The 13,491-nt window shown below is 35.9% G+C and overlaps 1 protein-coding gene across 1 annotated transcript; it reads right to left on the reverse strand.

Moving 5' to 3' along the window:
- Positions 1–1,593: 1,593 nt before the first annotated feature.
- On the reverse strand, positions 1,594–12,776 carry LOC129027271 (protein FRG1B-like). Its single transcript, XM_054473878.1, has 7 exons — positions 12,701–12,776; positions 12,437–12,497; positions 9,582–9,693; positions 7,225–7,329; positions 3,954–4,045; positions 2,859–2,969; positions 1,594–1,693 (listed from the first exon to the last, which is right to left on the reverse strand). Exons 1-7 carry the CDS (start codon positions 12,774–12,776, stop codon positions 1,657–1,659), a joined length of 594 nt encoding a protein of 197 aa, XP_054329853.1. The 3' UTR covers positions 1,594–1,656.
- Positions 12,777–13,491: the final 715 nt, after the last annotated feature.

Below are 13,491 nucleotides of genomic sequence, written 5' to 3' on the forward strand. Positions count from 1 at the left end.
GATGTAGAGATGGAGTTTTGGTGTGAATGATCTGTTGGTTTTCCTTCTAACAGTCAGGACTCTCAGCTGCAGGTCTTTTGGAGTTTACTGGAGGTCCTCTCCAGACCGTTTGCCCAGGTATCAGCAGTGGAGGCTGCAGAACAACAGATATTGGTGAACAGCAAATGCTGCTGCCTGATCATTCCTCTGGAAGTTTTGTCTCAGAGGAGTACCTGGCCATGTGAGGTGTGTCTTCCCCTACTGGGGGGTGCCTCCCAGTTAGGCTACTCAGGGGTCAGGGACCCACTTGAGGAGGCAGTCTGTCCATTCTTACATCTCCAGCTGCGTGCTGGGAGAACCACTACTCTCTTCAAAGCTGTCAGACAGGGACATTTAAGTCTGTAGAGTTTTCTGCTGCCTTTTGTTTGGCTACGCCCTGCCCCCAGAGGTGGAGTCTACAGAGGCAGGCAAGCCTCCTTGAGCTGCGGTGTGCTCCACCCAGTTCGAGCTTCCTGGTCACTTTGTTTACCTACTCAAGCCTCGGCAATGGCGGGCGCCCCTCTCTCAGCCTCGCTGCCACCTTGCAGTTTGATCTCAGACTGCTGTGCTAGCAATGAGTGAGGCTCCTTGGGTGTAGGACCCTCCTAGCCAGGCGCGGGATATAATCTCCTGTTTTGGGGTCAGGGGAGTGGGGAGGGATAGTGTTAGGAGACATACCTTAGCCGTTTGCTAAGACTGTTGGAAAAGTGCAGTATTAGGGTGGGAGTGACCCAATTTTCCAGGTGCCATCCGTCACCCCTTTGACTAGGAAAGGGAATTCCCTGACCCCTTGTTCTTCCCGGGTGAGGCGATGCCTCACCCTGCTTCGGCTTATGCTCGGTGCGCTGTACCCACTGTCCTGCACCCACTGTCTGACACTCCCCAGTGAGATGAACCCGGTACCTCAGTTGGAAATGCAGAAATCACCCATCTTCTGCGTCGCTCACGCTGGGAGCTGTAGACTGGAGCTGTTCCTATTCCCTTATCAGCTCCCATTCCAGCCCACAAGGACAAAGGTGTCACATACATATCCACTGTGGCTAACCTGTACTCAGCAGGGAGTTTCCCCAGTACTACTCTCCCCTCTGTTCTGAGCCTACTTGCTTCTTTGTAATGTTTCCACTTTCTGTCCCACTCCCTAATAGATGATTTGTCCTCTCTGCCCAGCCCCCTAGTTCTGATATTTGGATTGTCTGTGATGTGGGTAGTACTTTGGAGGTAGAACCAAAGCCTTGTTGATTGATTGGATTGGGAGTTTCTAACTAACTTTTATTAAAGGCACTGATTAAGCATCTATTATATAAAGTAAAGTAAGATTATGATCCAATAAGGCAGATTCCACAAGTAGCACAGGAAGAATTGGTTTCTAGTACAATTCATGCTTCAGAACAGGAAATCCAGAAAAAAATTCTGTGGTACGTTAAATGTGTACTGTAAGTTTCATTTCCATGTGAAAAACTGTAGTTAGCTAAAAAGTACATCCATGAAGAATCCTGATTAAACTTGTTTAATCCTGGTTAAACTAGCTACTAGGTAAACAATAATTTCACAACAAATCAAGAACTCTGAAAAGCATTTCTTCTGAATATTTTATTCAGAAAAAAACACAAAAAGATGAGGCAGAAACAAAAATCCCAGTCACTTGCAGTAGCTGTCGGCTTTCAATTTGGCTCTCCTGTTTAAACAAAGAAAAGTAATAAAATTAATCTATGTAAAACATGCCATATATATTCAACTGCTACTAAATATAAAAAGCTTTAAAACTGTGTGTTCAATTTTGGTTATTACCACAACACTTATATTAAAATATGTATACTTTTAAATTTGGTTTCTATAAAAAATGGATTCTAATCTTATAAAAGTTATTTCCTAATATTCAATAAATGTTGCCTAAGGGCTTTTTCAATCCAAATAGCAATTTTAATTATTCCGGAATTTAAGGGTGCTCTGAATTTCCATTTAACAGGGTGAGAATGCTGTATTATTACAAGTGATAAAAGTTACAGGACATACAGCTTATTCTGTTTTAGAGTCCACATCCTGATTATATTTTATATCCTCTTCTTAATTTCTTACAACTAGATACATATTCATTTGCTCAGCTGGAAAAAATTCTTAAGATTATTTACTGACTGACTTTAGGTATGAACTCTACCAGCTAGTTAACAGGAAATACGTAATTAAACATTGCCTTTATCAAGTAATGTAAAAAAAGGGTGAGAGTAAGTTTGCAACATAGGACTTGAATGAGCGGCTGGTGATTATCAAAATCTGGCACTTAATTGATTTATACTTGTACACTCACAGCTAAACGTCTGTTTTTCTATGTCATAAATCTAGGATATTACTTATCTACCTAGGAAGAGTAATAAATATTAATAATTTGCTATGATAAACATCCTGCACTCTTCCAAATCTTAGAATAAAACTGCTTCAATTTCAATTGTTTAGCTTTTATACTTAGTTTTTTAGTTGATCTATTCTTATTTTAAGGAACCTGAACTACTCTAACAGAATCCACATAATTTTTATATTAGTCAAACTGCTTCTTTCTAACTCTGGTTCTAATAGTTATAAAAAGATAAATTTATGAAGTAGATACAGTCAAACCTGAATTTCTTAAAGTATATATTTAGAATCGGTTATAATTTTTAGATATTCTTTCTTGACAGTCTTTTCCCAAACTTATGATGTCCTCTCTAGGTAATATTGCCACACTCATAAATTAGAAATAAAGACAAAAATGTGAAAAACTACACTAATTTAAGAGAATGTAGATTTTCTACATGCCATTTCTATTGGCTACTGAAAATAGTGGAAATAAGTAAATAAATAGCTACCTGTCCAGAAGCGTCTCATGCAAAAATCCATCTTTCCGAGCCTTTTTAAGAATTTTACTGTCTTCTTTACTCATTTTAAGTTTGTGGTCTTGGAAGCTCTGAAATTTCTTTCTGCAAAGAAAATGTCTTCATTGAAAAATACCTCAAATTGATTATACATATTTACTATTAAATTTATAAATACTGTTAATTTCTTTTTCACTTATTAAAAATGTCTAATTGTAGGCCAGGCACAGTGGCTTATGCCTGCAATCCCAGCACTTTGGGAGGCCAAGGCAGGCGCATCACTCAAGGTCAGGAGTTCGAGAACAGCCTGGCCAACATGGTGAAACCCCGTCTCTACCAAAAATACAAAAATTGGCCGAGCATAGTGGCGTGCCTGTAGTCCCAGCTACTTGGGAGGCTGAGGCAGGAGAATCATATGAACCTGGGAGGTGAAGGTTGAGATGAGCCAAGATCATGCCACTGCACTCCAGTCTGGGGGACAGAGTGAGACTCCGTCTTGGGGGAGAAAAAAGCTCTAATTGTATTTTTTTTAATAAGCTGGAACTTTTCAACAAAGATGACCTTCGTGACCTCTCAAGAGGAGGGCCACTCATTGACTGGGTAGCACAAGGCCCCATTTCTATTAGGGCATGCTGGCTGGAGTCCCCTGTGTCCTGGCCACAGCACAGCCTTTGACTGGCATCACACCCATTGTATGAATGAATAGAGAGATTGACTAACCTGAGTGACTAGCTTTGGGAGCTGGTAGGATGATCAGGAAAACAAGCCTCAAGAAAAGAAAAGCATTTAGCTCAGTGCTCTCCTAGAGGCTACATTGTGTTGTCTCTTCTTGTCCATCAGTTTTGTTTTTTCAGACAGGGTCTTGCTCTGCCACCCAAGCTGGAAGGCAGTGGTGATCAGAACTCACTGCAGCCTTGAACACCTGTGCTCAAATAATCCTCCTGTCTCAGCCTCCCGAGTAGCTGGGCCTATAGGCATGTACCACCATCCCCAGCTAATTTGGTAATTTATTTTGAAAGCACTTTGAGAATCACTTCAAGAAGCGTTTCACTGTCAAATCTGTAGGTCTAAAAGGAAAAGAATACATACACATAATTGATTTCACATTGTTTTACATTTCCTTTGTCTTCTTCTGGAATGTCATCTTTTTTCTTGGTTTCTCTTTCAGCACAGGATCTAATCTAGATATTGGAAAAGAGAATTCAATGGATTATATGTTTATCTTCCACCTTCCTCACTTTACGTATCACATAAGAACATTCGAGATGATTTCTTATGCAGAAGAAAAAATTAACTGAGCAACTATATTCAGAAAAAGGTTCTGGCTATGTGTTTTTACTTCATATATATAATCTATATGAGTAAGTGCTATCACATGCTTCCTCCGCAGCCTTTGTGTCAGAAACACTACAGACAAAATTATTTCAGAAACATTTTACACATCAGATCCTGCTAGACAATAAAGCGATCATTAACTAATTTAATTTTGTCCTCCAAGTGAATACACTAGGACCAAATAGCTATTTTATGTTGCACAGACTATTACCAAACTAATAAAACTTTTAACATTACACAACTTGTTTTTAATTAATTGGAACCCACCTCTTTTACTAGCTTCTTATATCCTAAGTTTGGATGGATGTTTACTACCACATGTCATAAGTTAATTAATCTGCATTCAACAATTAGGATCACCCACAGAACAGGCAATTGGCAATGGTAAGGACTCATGTCTCCTAGGGGATCTCTGTGGCCAGAGTCCAGTTCCAGGGCTGCTTAGAAAGTGATGACAAATAACGTGTTTGTGCCAATGACATCTTTGTGACGGTTCTGATTAGAGGGGTCCCAGACATGAAAACATTCCCTGCTAGGGCCTGTAACACAATGCTACCTTTAGTAAGAGGGATCTGTGATCTGGTCATAAAGCTGAAGGGCTGACAGAGGTAATACAATGCTACCTTTAGTAAGAGGGATCTGTGTTCTGGTAGATAAGGCAAGGTCATAAAGGTGAAGGGCTGACAGAGATTAAGAGAGCCTGCAATTAAATGGTATGAAAAGAGTCCTAAATAATCACTGTTCAGAGCTTCCAGCTACTTGACTAGCCAAAGCGATCCAGAAAACTTCGTATTTCGTCTGAAAATTGCTTTACATAGTGAAAAACGCAATCTTTGTGCAAGTATCTTTGTATCTTTGTGTAAGTGCAAAGCACTGCACATATATTTGCAATTGTTGCCTTCAATAACTCTTTTGTGATGATATCCAGATGCAAAATAATTTAAACATGATACAATAAAATATAAATAAATAAAAGTAAATGTAAGTCACAAACCCTTCTGCATTTCCTCAATGACCTGCTTCCTGAGAAGCAACGTGCTATGAAATACTGAGAGTGGCCTCTGGAGTCAGCTGAGCCTGGGTACCCATCCTGTCTTACCACACCTTGAAATCACCGTGATTTCCATGAACTGACTGACAAAAACCATGAGGATGTAAAGAGGGTCAGAGGCTGTCTTCTTGTATATAACGCTGAGCTCACATCCACCTCACAGGAGCATTATGGAAATTCAAGACTACAACGCATGTGCCGGATGCATGCAACGAAAAAATATAACATTTCCCTTCTCTAAGAAAATACCTACATTTTTGATTGAAATTGTTTGAGCTTTAGATTTGAAATTATTTGAAATCAAGACTATTCTAAAAAGAAAATCAAACTTATGATCGGAAATCTAACATGAAGTACATACAGAGATTTGATAGATACTTTTAAATTTCACTGGTAGTAGAGAAAAATGTAACATAAATTTTTATGCTCTAATTATAAGAACGAAGGGCATCTTAGAAAAGGCATTTGCCCCCCTCTTAGAGCCTTCCACTCCGGCCCCCACAATGCCTTACAGAGCAAATCTGGGTCAGACTGGATGCAACCTGTGATTCCCAACAGAGACAAACAAAGCAAGGTTCAGGATGCTCAGTACTGTGATGGAATGCCAAGACACAGAAAAACCATGTGTCAAGAAGGTGGGAGTTATTCTTTAGACACATCCTAGTATATGTTTATCATTAAAGATCAGTGGCTTTTGTGAGTTTAAAAAATTAAGCCTTAAATGTTTTCATCAAATTCCAGTTAACTATCTGATTTATCTAGGTTATATTAACAGTATTATTTAGAATTTCACCTTGATATGAAGATGTCTGTGTAACTTTTACAATAATGTAAAACAAAGAGTAGGATTAGGGAGGGCACAGGCCAGTGGTGCAATGGATAACGCATCTGACTACGGATGAGAGAATTTAGCCTGGAATAAGGAACTTTTATTTCCAGCTTAGTGACGCACACAAATTTTAAAAATAAAATAAAAATCATGTTTTATGTGATTCATGTTTCTCCTAATGCAAAGAAGACTGGTACTATTAATAAAAATATTTTTAAAATGTGAGGGCTAAGGCCCCAGAAGTTCTGCTATGATTTTTTATGTTTCATAAAGTGATTATCGTCACAGAAGCTCAAGCATTACATAAATACAAATGCAGATACCCCTGACCTAGTAATTCTCCTTCTGGAAATTGAATATGCATCTACAAATTGATGCATATTCAATGTTATGTACTGCAGCACTGTTTATAAGAGCAAAAGACTGGCAACAGCCTAAATTTCCATCTATAAGAGATTAAATAAATTAAGGTACATCCCTAAAATGGAATATTATGTGGCTGCTAAAAAAGAGAAAGAGAGGAAAAGTAAGAAAAAGAGAAAACTTTCTACATTCAAACTCATAGTAGAAATCTCTCCAAGATACAATTTTAAGGAAAAAAAAATCAAAGTCTAGACTATAGAGGAGGCTACCTTTAGCGAAAAAAAGTTGAAAATTATAAATATATTCATATGTTTATAAAGAAATTTTAGGAGACTATAAAAAAAAAAAGGGAAAGAGGAACAGGAGCTGGGACACAGGTGAGTAAGACGCATGGCAGGTATACATCTTCACATGCTTTTATTTGAAAATGTTGGGATCACGTGTACATGTTATCTATTTTAAAAATTAGATTTTAAAATACAAGCAAGAAAACAAGAACATGAAAGCCTAAAAAGAGCATGTGGAACTACCAGAAAAAGATACTAATCCATGGAGATAATGGCAAGGTAGCTCCTAGATGCACTCATTTCTCTACCACATTGTAGAAACAAGCCGTCAACTATGGGATTTATAATTAAAAATGAGTCTATTTGAACCACCACATTACAAAAATCTATTAACTAAATCTTTAAAGTGACAGCGAATGACCATTTAACATTTTAAAGAGATACAGTCACATCGCATGTGTGAATGTAGTTATCTGTATAAAATGTCATCATTACCTTTATCATTTCTTCTTCTCCTGCTGTTTTACTTTTTGCTTCTATGTCTCCTGCTTCATTGCATCTAATAAAGCAGCTATTTGAGGCCAATAAAGCCGTTTTCCCCTAAGTGAAACAAAATAACAAAATAGCCATGAGGATACTTCTTGTAGAAGAAACATTAAGTGTTTAGACTGAATTAATTTTTCCTCCCTGATTTAAAAATCACAGAAAAGAACTTAGAGAAAAACCTGAAAAATATAATACAAGAACATATAGAAAAGGAAACCAAAATCACCTATCATTTTACTATTCAAAGATTACCACAATAAACATTTGTAGTGTATCTTCCTAGTAGGACTAAATTCTAAGTAGATGAGGTAGGATTGCTTCCTTTCTAAAAGATCTACTGAAGATATAACTGATTTAGTTCAGTTTGAAAAATTAACTTTAAAGACAAGAACATAATTATGAAAGCATACTTTATTAAAATATTAGCATTTTAAGTAAAATCTATTTTCTTCACAATTAGAAAACATGAAAAGGTATATACAACGCCTTTGGTGTTTTGAATTTAAGAATGTCTGAGGGACTTTTGTGTGTGAAAATAAATAATCATATACTTTTTTAGTTGTTTAATGTTTGCTATATTACACTGCTTTCTATTAAACAAAACTTTAAAGACTGATTTTCTTGTGTATCTAAATCTGGGTTATAAATTTGGTTAGCTTAACCCCCTTAACAAATATAATGTTTACTTATTACTTGTATTTGGTTGATTCTTTTGGAAAACTTGGAATACCATAACATTTAGACAAAATATTTATAAATATAATGATTACAAAATATGTTAACCTTATATCACATCCAGTTAAAAAAGTTCTGATAACATGGATTTAATTTCTTAGTCAAGGTCACAAGGGCTGGGTGGTCTCTCATCTGGATGGATCCTGGTGAGCCCTGGAACATGGCAGGGTGGTCCAAGATGATTTAAACCTGTGCCACAGATTATTCAGCTGAGTCCTTTTTGCAATAGAGTTTTAAGACCCTCTTTCATTTAAATTTAAATTTTTGAAACTTAGTGTCCTTCCTAAAAATAAAATGAAATGAACTTTCCTAAAGTGTTGTATTATTAGTACTATCTAAGTCATCATCTAAGGCCTTATGATATATTGGCCTTTTCTACCGGTGTAACTTTCATTAGAAGTGTCTCATCATAACTAGTAGGATCATCTCAAAGGGGTTGCAACACATTCGCGGGTAATGAAATCAATGTAGTGTTGTTTCCTGAATGGTATGGGGGGGGCGGGGGAAGGAATACACACAGACACACAGAGGAAGGGGTAACAGAGAATAAGAAATATCAGGGTGCATAACACAGATAAGTAAGTATTGTTAAGTACAACTCTTGCTTCAGTTATACATATGTGTGTGCTGGGCTGCAATGTAAAAATGCATTTCTCAAAGGGTTGGGTCAAAATAGTTTTCAAGTCACTGAGTTAAGATTTTATCCTAGGGGATGAGGAAATTAGTCTAAGTGATTACCTCTTTCTGGGGGGATGTTTGTTTAATCTGTCATCTTAGAAAACACTGCTGAGTTCCTATTTTCAATTCATTAGTGTATACTACCAAAGCTGCTACTCTAAGGCTGAGCTTATCTTCTATTTGCTTGTTCGGTGTGGTGCCCACTGGTCCTTACTGTTTTTGATATAGTTATCTACTTTTTAAAGACTGTTTAGCACTCATATATTTTTGTTCAATATTCTCACACAAACAGAAAAAGGAAATTATGTATTCTGTATCAACAAAGATTTAACAAAACATCCATATACAACAACTGTCTACTTACTAAAATTAAGAATTAGTATATTATCTTTTTTCTTCTTATATTAAAACTATCTTTTCATACACTATTTTAAGCTTATGAACAGAAAGTCTTTTAGAGATAATTTACTTCAATGAACTATTATTTATTTTATGCATAAATTGTCACAACTTGGTCTTAGCAAGCTCTACTGTTCGCTTACAGTCTCTAATGTTTCTGAAAGCATCCATGATTTCTGCTACAAAGAAGACGCTTAGGAACTATTCTGTTTTCCTACTCTGAGACCTAAAATTGACTGGTTCTTTAATGGAAATGAGATCCATATCTAGGCACTAAGGGTATACCGAAATAATTGTGGGCAAAAGTACTAATGCTATTTTAGTTGCACTATATTTTGAGATCTCTTCAAGGCTCTATGTTCTTACTGATTTATTCCAATTTAATGTATTATACTATTGCATCCTACTTTTTCTTTTTAAATATATTATGATTGACTGTTACAGACTTTCTGTTAAACTGACAGGAAGTTTTTGTAAACAATAACAGCACTTACATTTTGAAAGACTGGTTCCCATTGTTCTCTTGGTCCAATTGCATCTGAACGCCCAACAAGTCCATCTGAATGTATACCAACATATTTTCCATAGCCAGATTTCAGGGCAATTCTGTACATTAATAAGATAGATAAAAGTTAAAAACTGAGAGAAAATTAATTATAGAACATCAAAACAGGACATGTGTATGTGTGTGCGTGTGTACATATCTAAAATTTCAGACTGGACATATTCCAAGTGTTCAAAAGCTGCATGTGGCTGAGTGGTGACCCACTCCTGTAATCTCTGTGCTTTGGGAAGCCAGTGGGAGAATTGCTTGAGGCAAGAAGTTCAAGATCAGCCTGGACAACACAGTGAGACCCCATCTCTACAAAATATTTAAAAAGTCAGCTGGGCATGGTGGCGTGCACATGTAATACCAGCTACTTGGGAGGCTGATGCAGGAGGATTGCTTGAGCTCAGAAATTTGAGGTTATAGTGAGATACGGTCACACCACTGCACTCCAGCCTGGGTGACAGAGTGAGACTCTGTGCCTTTTAAAAAAAATAAAAAGGTACATATGACTAGTTGCTGCCATGTTGGACAGTGCAGTTTTAAATTTAGTTTTATATTGTGTTTTTTAATATAAACATTGTACCTTATATATTACATAACAAATATTTTAGAAATTCATCATTCTTCAATTATACCTCTTTAGTTATAAAGTTCAATAATAAATTACTAAAACTTACTTTTTCTCTTATTATAAATAGTTCTATGTACATCTATTCTATACATAAAACTGCTTTATCCTTAGAGAAAATTCCTAGAAATAATTGGATCGAAGGGCATAAAGTTCTTATGTCATCAAACTGTTTTCCAGAAAATGCTGCTTCCATTTACATTCTTACCTCAAATTAACAGAGTATGTTTTGTATCACAGATTTTTTTTTAAACATTATGACTTTAAAAAATACTTGAAAACCTGATATGGAAAAAACAGTATCCTATAAATTTGCATTTTAGTAGTTAACTAGAATAACAACTGTTTTTCTTTTCCTTTCCTTTTTAGATTTTAGATTATCTGGTAATGTCCCTGGTCCATTTTTCTATTGAGATCTGATCGTTTGCAGTTTTTTTACTGGGGTCATCAGTGCTATGAATTCTATACAAGATACATATGAAGAGTAAGAACTCACTGCCTGTTAAGATTGTTGCAAATATTTTCCTCATTTGTCAGTTAATTTTCTTTATAATCCTTTTTTGTTTATAATTGTAAAGCAGTTTAAAACTATTGAATTTTTTCTTCCTCTGCTTTTATTCTTTGTCTTTCACCATACTTATCAGACTTTCAAAGAAAGTACAGAAATAATGTTAATGTGATTTTTTAAAATTATGATTTCTAATCTTTTACCTTACCGAGAATCTCCTGGGATGCCAGAATTGACTTTTACTCCTTTATATGTTAATGATTATATAACAGAAATCATTATCATGTTGATGTAACCAATTACTAAAATATGTAAATTCACTTTCAGTATCTTCTACCCAAAGAATCATTCTATAATTTTGCACAAGGTGAGAATAAAAAAGGTTACTTTATAAAATGACTGTAAAAATAGTGAGTAAAAATATTCTTTTGGTCGTTATGATTCTGTAACATTCTCTGCTGGTTTCAACAATATTCCTTTTTTTAGTCTTCCTGTTTGCCTTTGGACTTCCAAACAGTGAGTTTAAATATCATAGCAACAGTGAACCAGGTTTTGTACTATTTGATTTATTTTTTAATCTATGTTATTTGCTGTGTGAAATTATTAATCTGCATTTTTTAACTTACACATCTTTTTTCCAGCCTAGCATTATATACTGACAGGAAATCCACTAAAAGTAGATCACAAAATCTACTTTTCAAAAAAGCTATTTTGTTTTTTATATCAAAATTACCATGGGCTTAAGACAGATACTAACATTTTTAATGAATACAATTAAATTTTTAAAATAACTGGTTACTAATTATATTGCAACATAAGTTCACCTGGAATCAGATAATTTGACAGCCATAAACTGCTCTGGAGGACTAGGGCCCTCATCAATTATTGGAGAAAAAACATTTGAAAATAAATTTGACATTTGCTATAAATATAAAGACATTATTTTGCTTTAAAAAATGTGGCTATTTTCTTCTGCAATTAAATGTAAGAATATTCAGATATACTGATGTCACTGTAATACTGTATCTTTGGAATCAAGATCTATTTTACCTTCTTTTAACTACAATGTTAATTTTATACACTGAGTAAGACAGGGTGATATAATGCTTATTTAGTAACTTTTGAGATAGCTTCTCTTTATGTTTTAAAATACAGTCATATTTAAACACTTATTTAAAAAGCTAAATGCTTTCATTTATTCAAGGGATGGCCTTGCTAACCAAATGATACTGCTTTTTATCTTGTAATTACTTCGTATCTCATTAGTGCTTCCTCTAATGCACTAAAGGAAATGAGGAAACTTCAAATTGTTAAACGCACAGGTTAGTTTTGGCAATAGGTCTGAATAAAAAAGAAATTCAAACATTTTGACTCAAATAGGTTTTCTTTTTTCTTTCCACTTACTATTTTAATTATTCATGTTGTTTTGATTTCCAAAGATACTCTTCTGGAACTATACGGAATGTTTTCAAATGCTTATATGAGAAAGAGGGACTTGCCAATGGCTGGTAAATATTAAGGAATTAAAAAAAAAAAATGGAAGAGTCAAATGCAATGGTTCCATTCCTTTGGAAAATGTTTGAGACTAGTTAGAGTTTGGCCTAAGTGAATGAATGTCCTAAAATCTACACTTGTGGCAGGATCTTCCCTTCCAGACACAAACCTTCTTTGTGTGGAGCTCCCAGGGTAAAAGGTCCATTGTCGAGTGCATGTATATAGGTTCCCTTATCCATTTCAATGGCTATGGTTCCTGAAATTTCACCAAAGTTTGTTACTGTCCACCAGATTCTTAAAAAATAAAATCAATATTTCAACTTTATATGTTAGTTTTGACACAGAGTTCTTATTTTGTTATCATAACTTAGTTTTAAAAACTTTTTATTTTGCAGTTGTAAGAAATAATACAAAGATCTCACATATCCTTTACTTGCTTTGTCTCGATGACATCTTGCATAAGTATCATACACTGTCAGAATCAGGAAACTGACATTGATATAATCCATGAAGCTTATTCAGATTTCACCAGTTTTACATGTACTTGTTTGCATGTATGTGCACAGATTCATGCGACTACCAGCACAGTCAGGATTAGGTTTTTAAAACATAAAATAGCAACATACAGCCAGGCATGGGGGTGTATGCCTGTAATCCCAGCTACTCGGGGAGCTGGGGAAAGAGGATCACTTGAGCCCAGAGTTCAAGGTAATAGTGACCTATGGTCCTGCCACTGCACTCTAGCCTGAGTGACAGAGCAAGGTCATGTCTCAAAAAAAGACCAAAACAAAACAAAAGGCAACATGTGAAGGTACAAATTGACATATAGAGAACGGTCTCTCTCATGATAGACCCCAGCCATCTACTCATGCCTGCTTTCCAGAGGCAATGCCTATCATAATGTTTCTTAAAAATGCCTCTACATGAAGACTTTCTAGCATAGCAATCCTTTTTTTTTTTTTTTTTGAGACAGAGACTCGCTCTGTCACCCAGGCTGGAGTGCTGTGATGCTATCTTGGCTCACTGCGACCTCTGCCTCCTGGGTTCAAACAATTCTCTGCCTCAGCTTCCCGAGTAGCTGGGGTTACAGGCGCCTATCACCATGCCTGAATGATTTTTAGTAGAGACGGGGTTTCACCACATTGGCCAGGCTGGTCTCAAACTCCTGACCTCGTGATCCACCCACCTCTGCCTCCCAAAGTGCTGGGATTACAGGTGTGAGCC

This window comes from Pongo pygmaeus, chromosome 23 (genome assembly GCF_028885625.2).
Source record: "Pongo pygmaeus isolate AG05252 chromosome 23, NHGRI_mPonPyg2-v2.0_pri, whole genome shotgun sequence".
Classification (NCBI taxonomy): Eukaryota; Metazoa; Chordata; class Mammalia; order Primates; family Hominidae; genus Pongo; species Pongo pygmaeus.

Excerpts from the sequence above, each read along its gene's own strand:
- LOC129027271 (XM_054473878.1), bottom strand. The coding sequence starts at position 12,776 with ATGGATTATATCAATGTCAGTTTCCTGATTCTGACAGTGTATGATACT. Across the intron at positions 7,330-9,581 it reads GGGAACCAGTCTTTCAAAAT|GGGAAAACGGCTTTATTGGC; the intron begins GTAAGTGCTGTT and ends TGTTTCACTTAG. Across the intron at positions 1,694-2,858 it reads CATGAGACGCTTCTGGACAG|GAGAGCCAAATTGAAAGCCG; the intron begins GTAGCTATTTAT and ends TTGTTTAAACAG.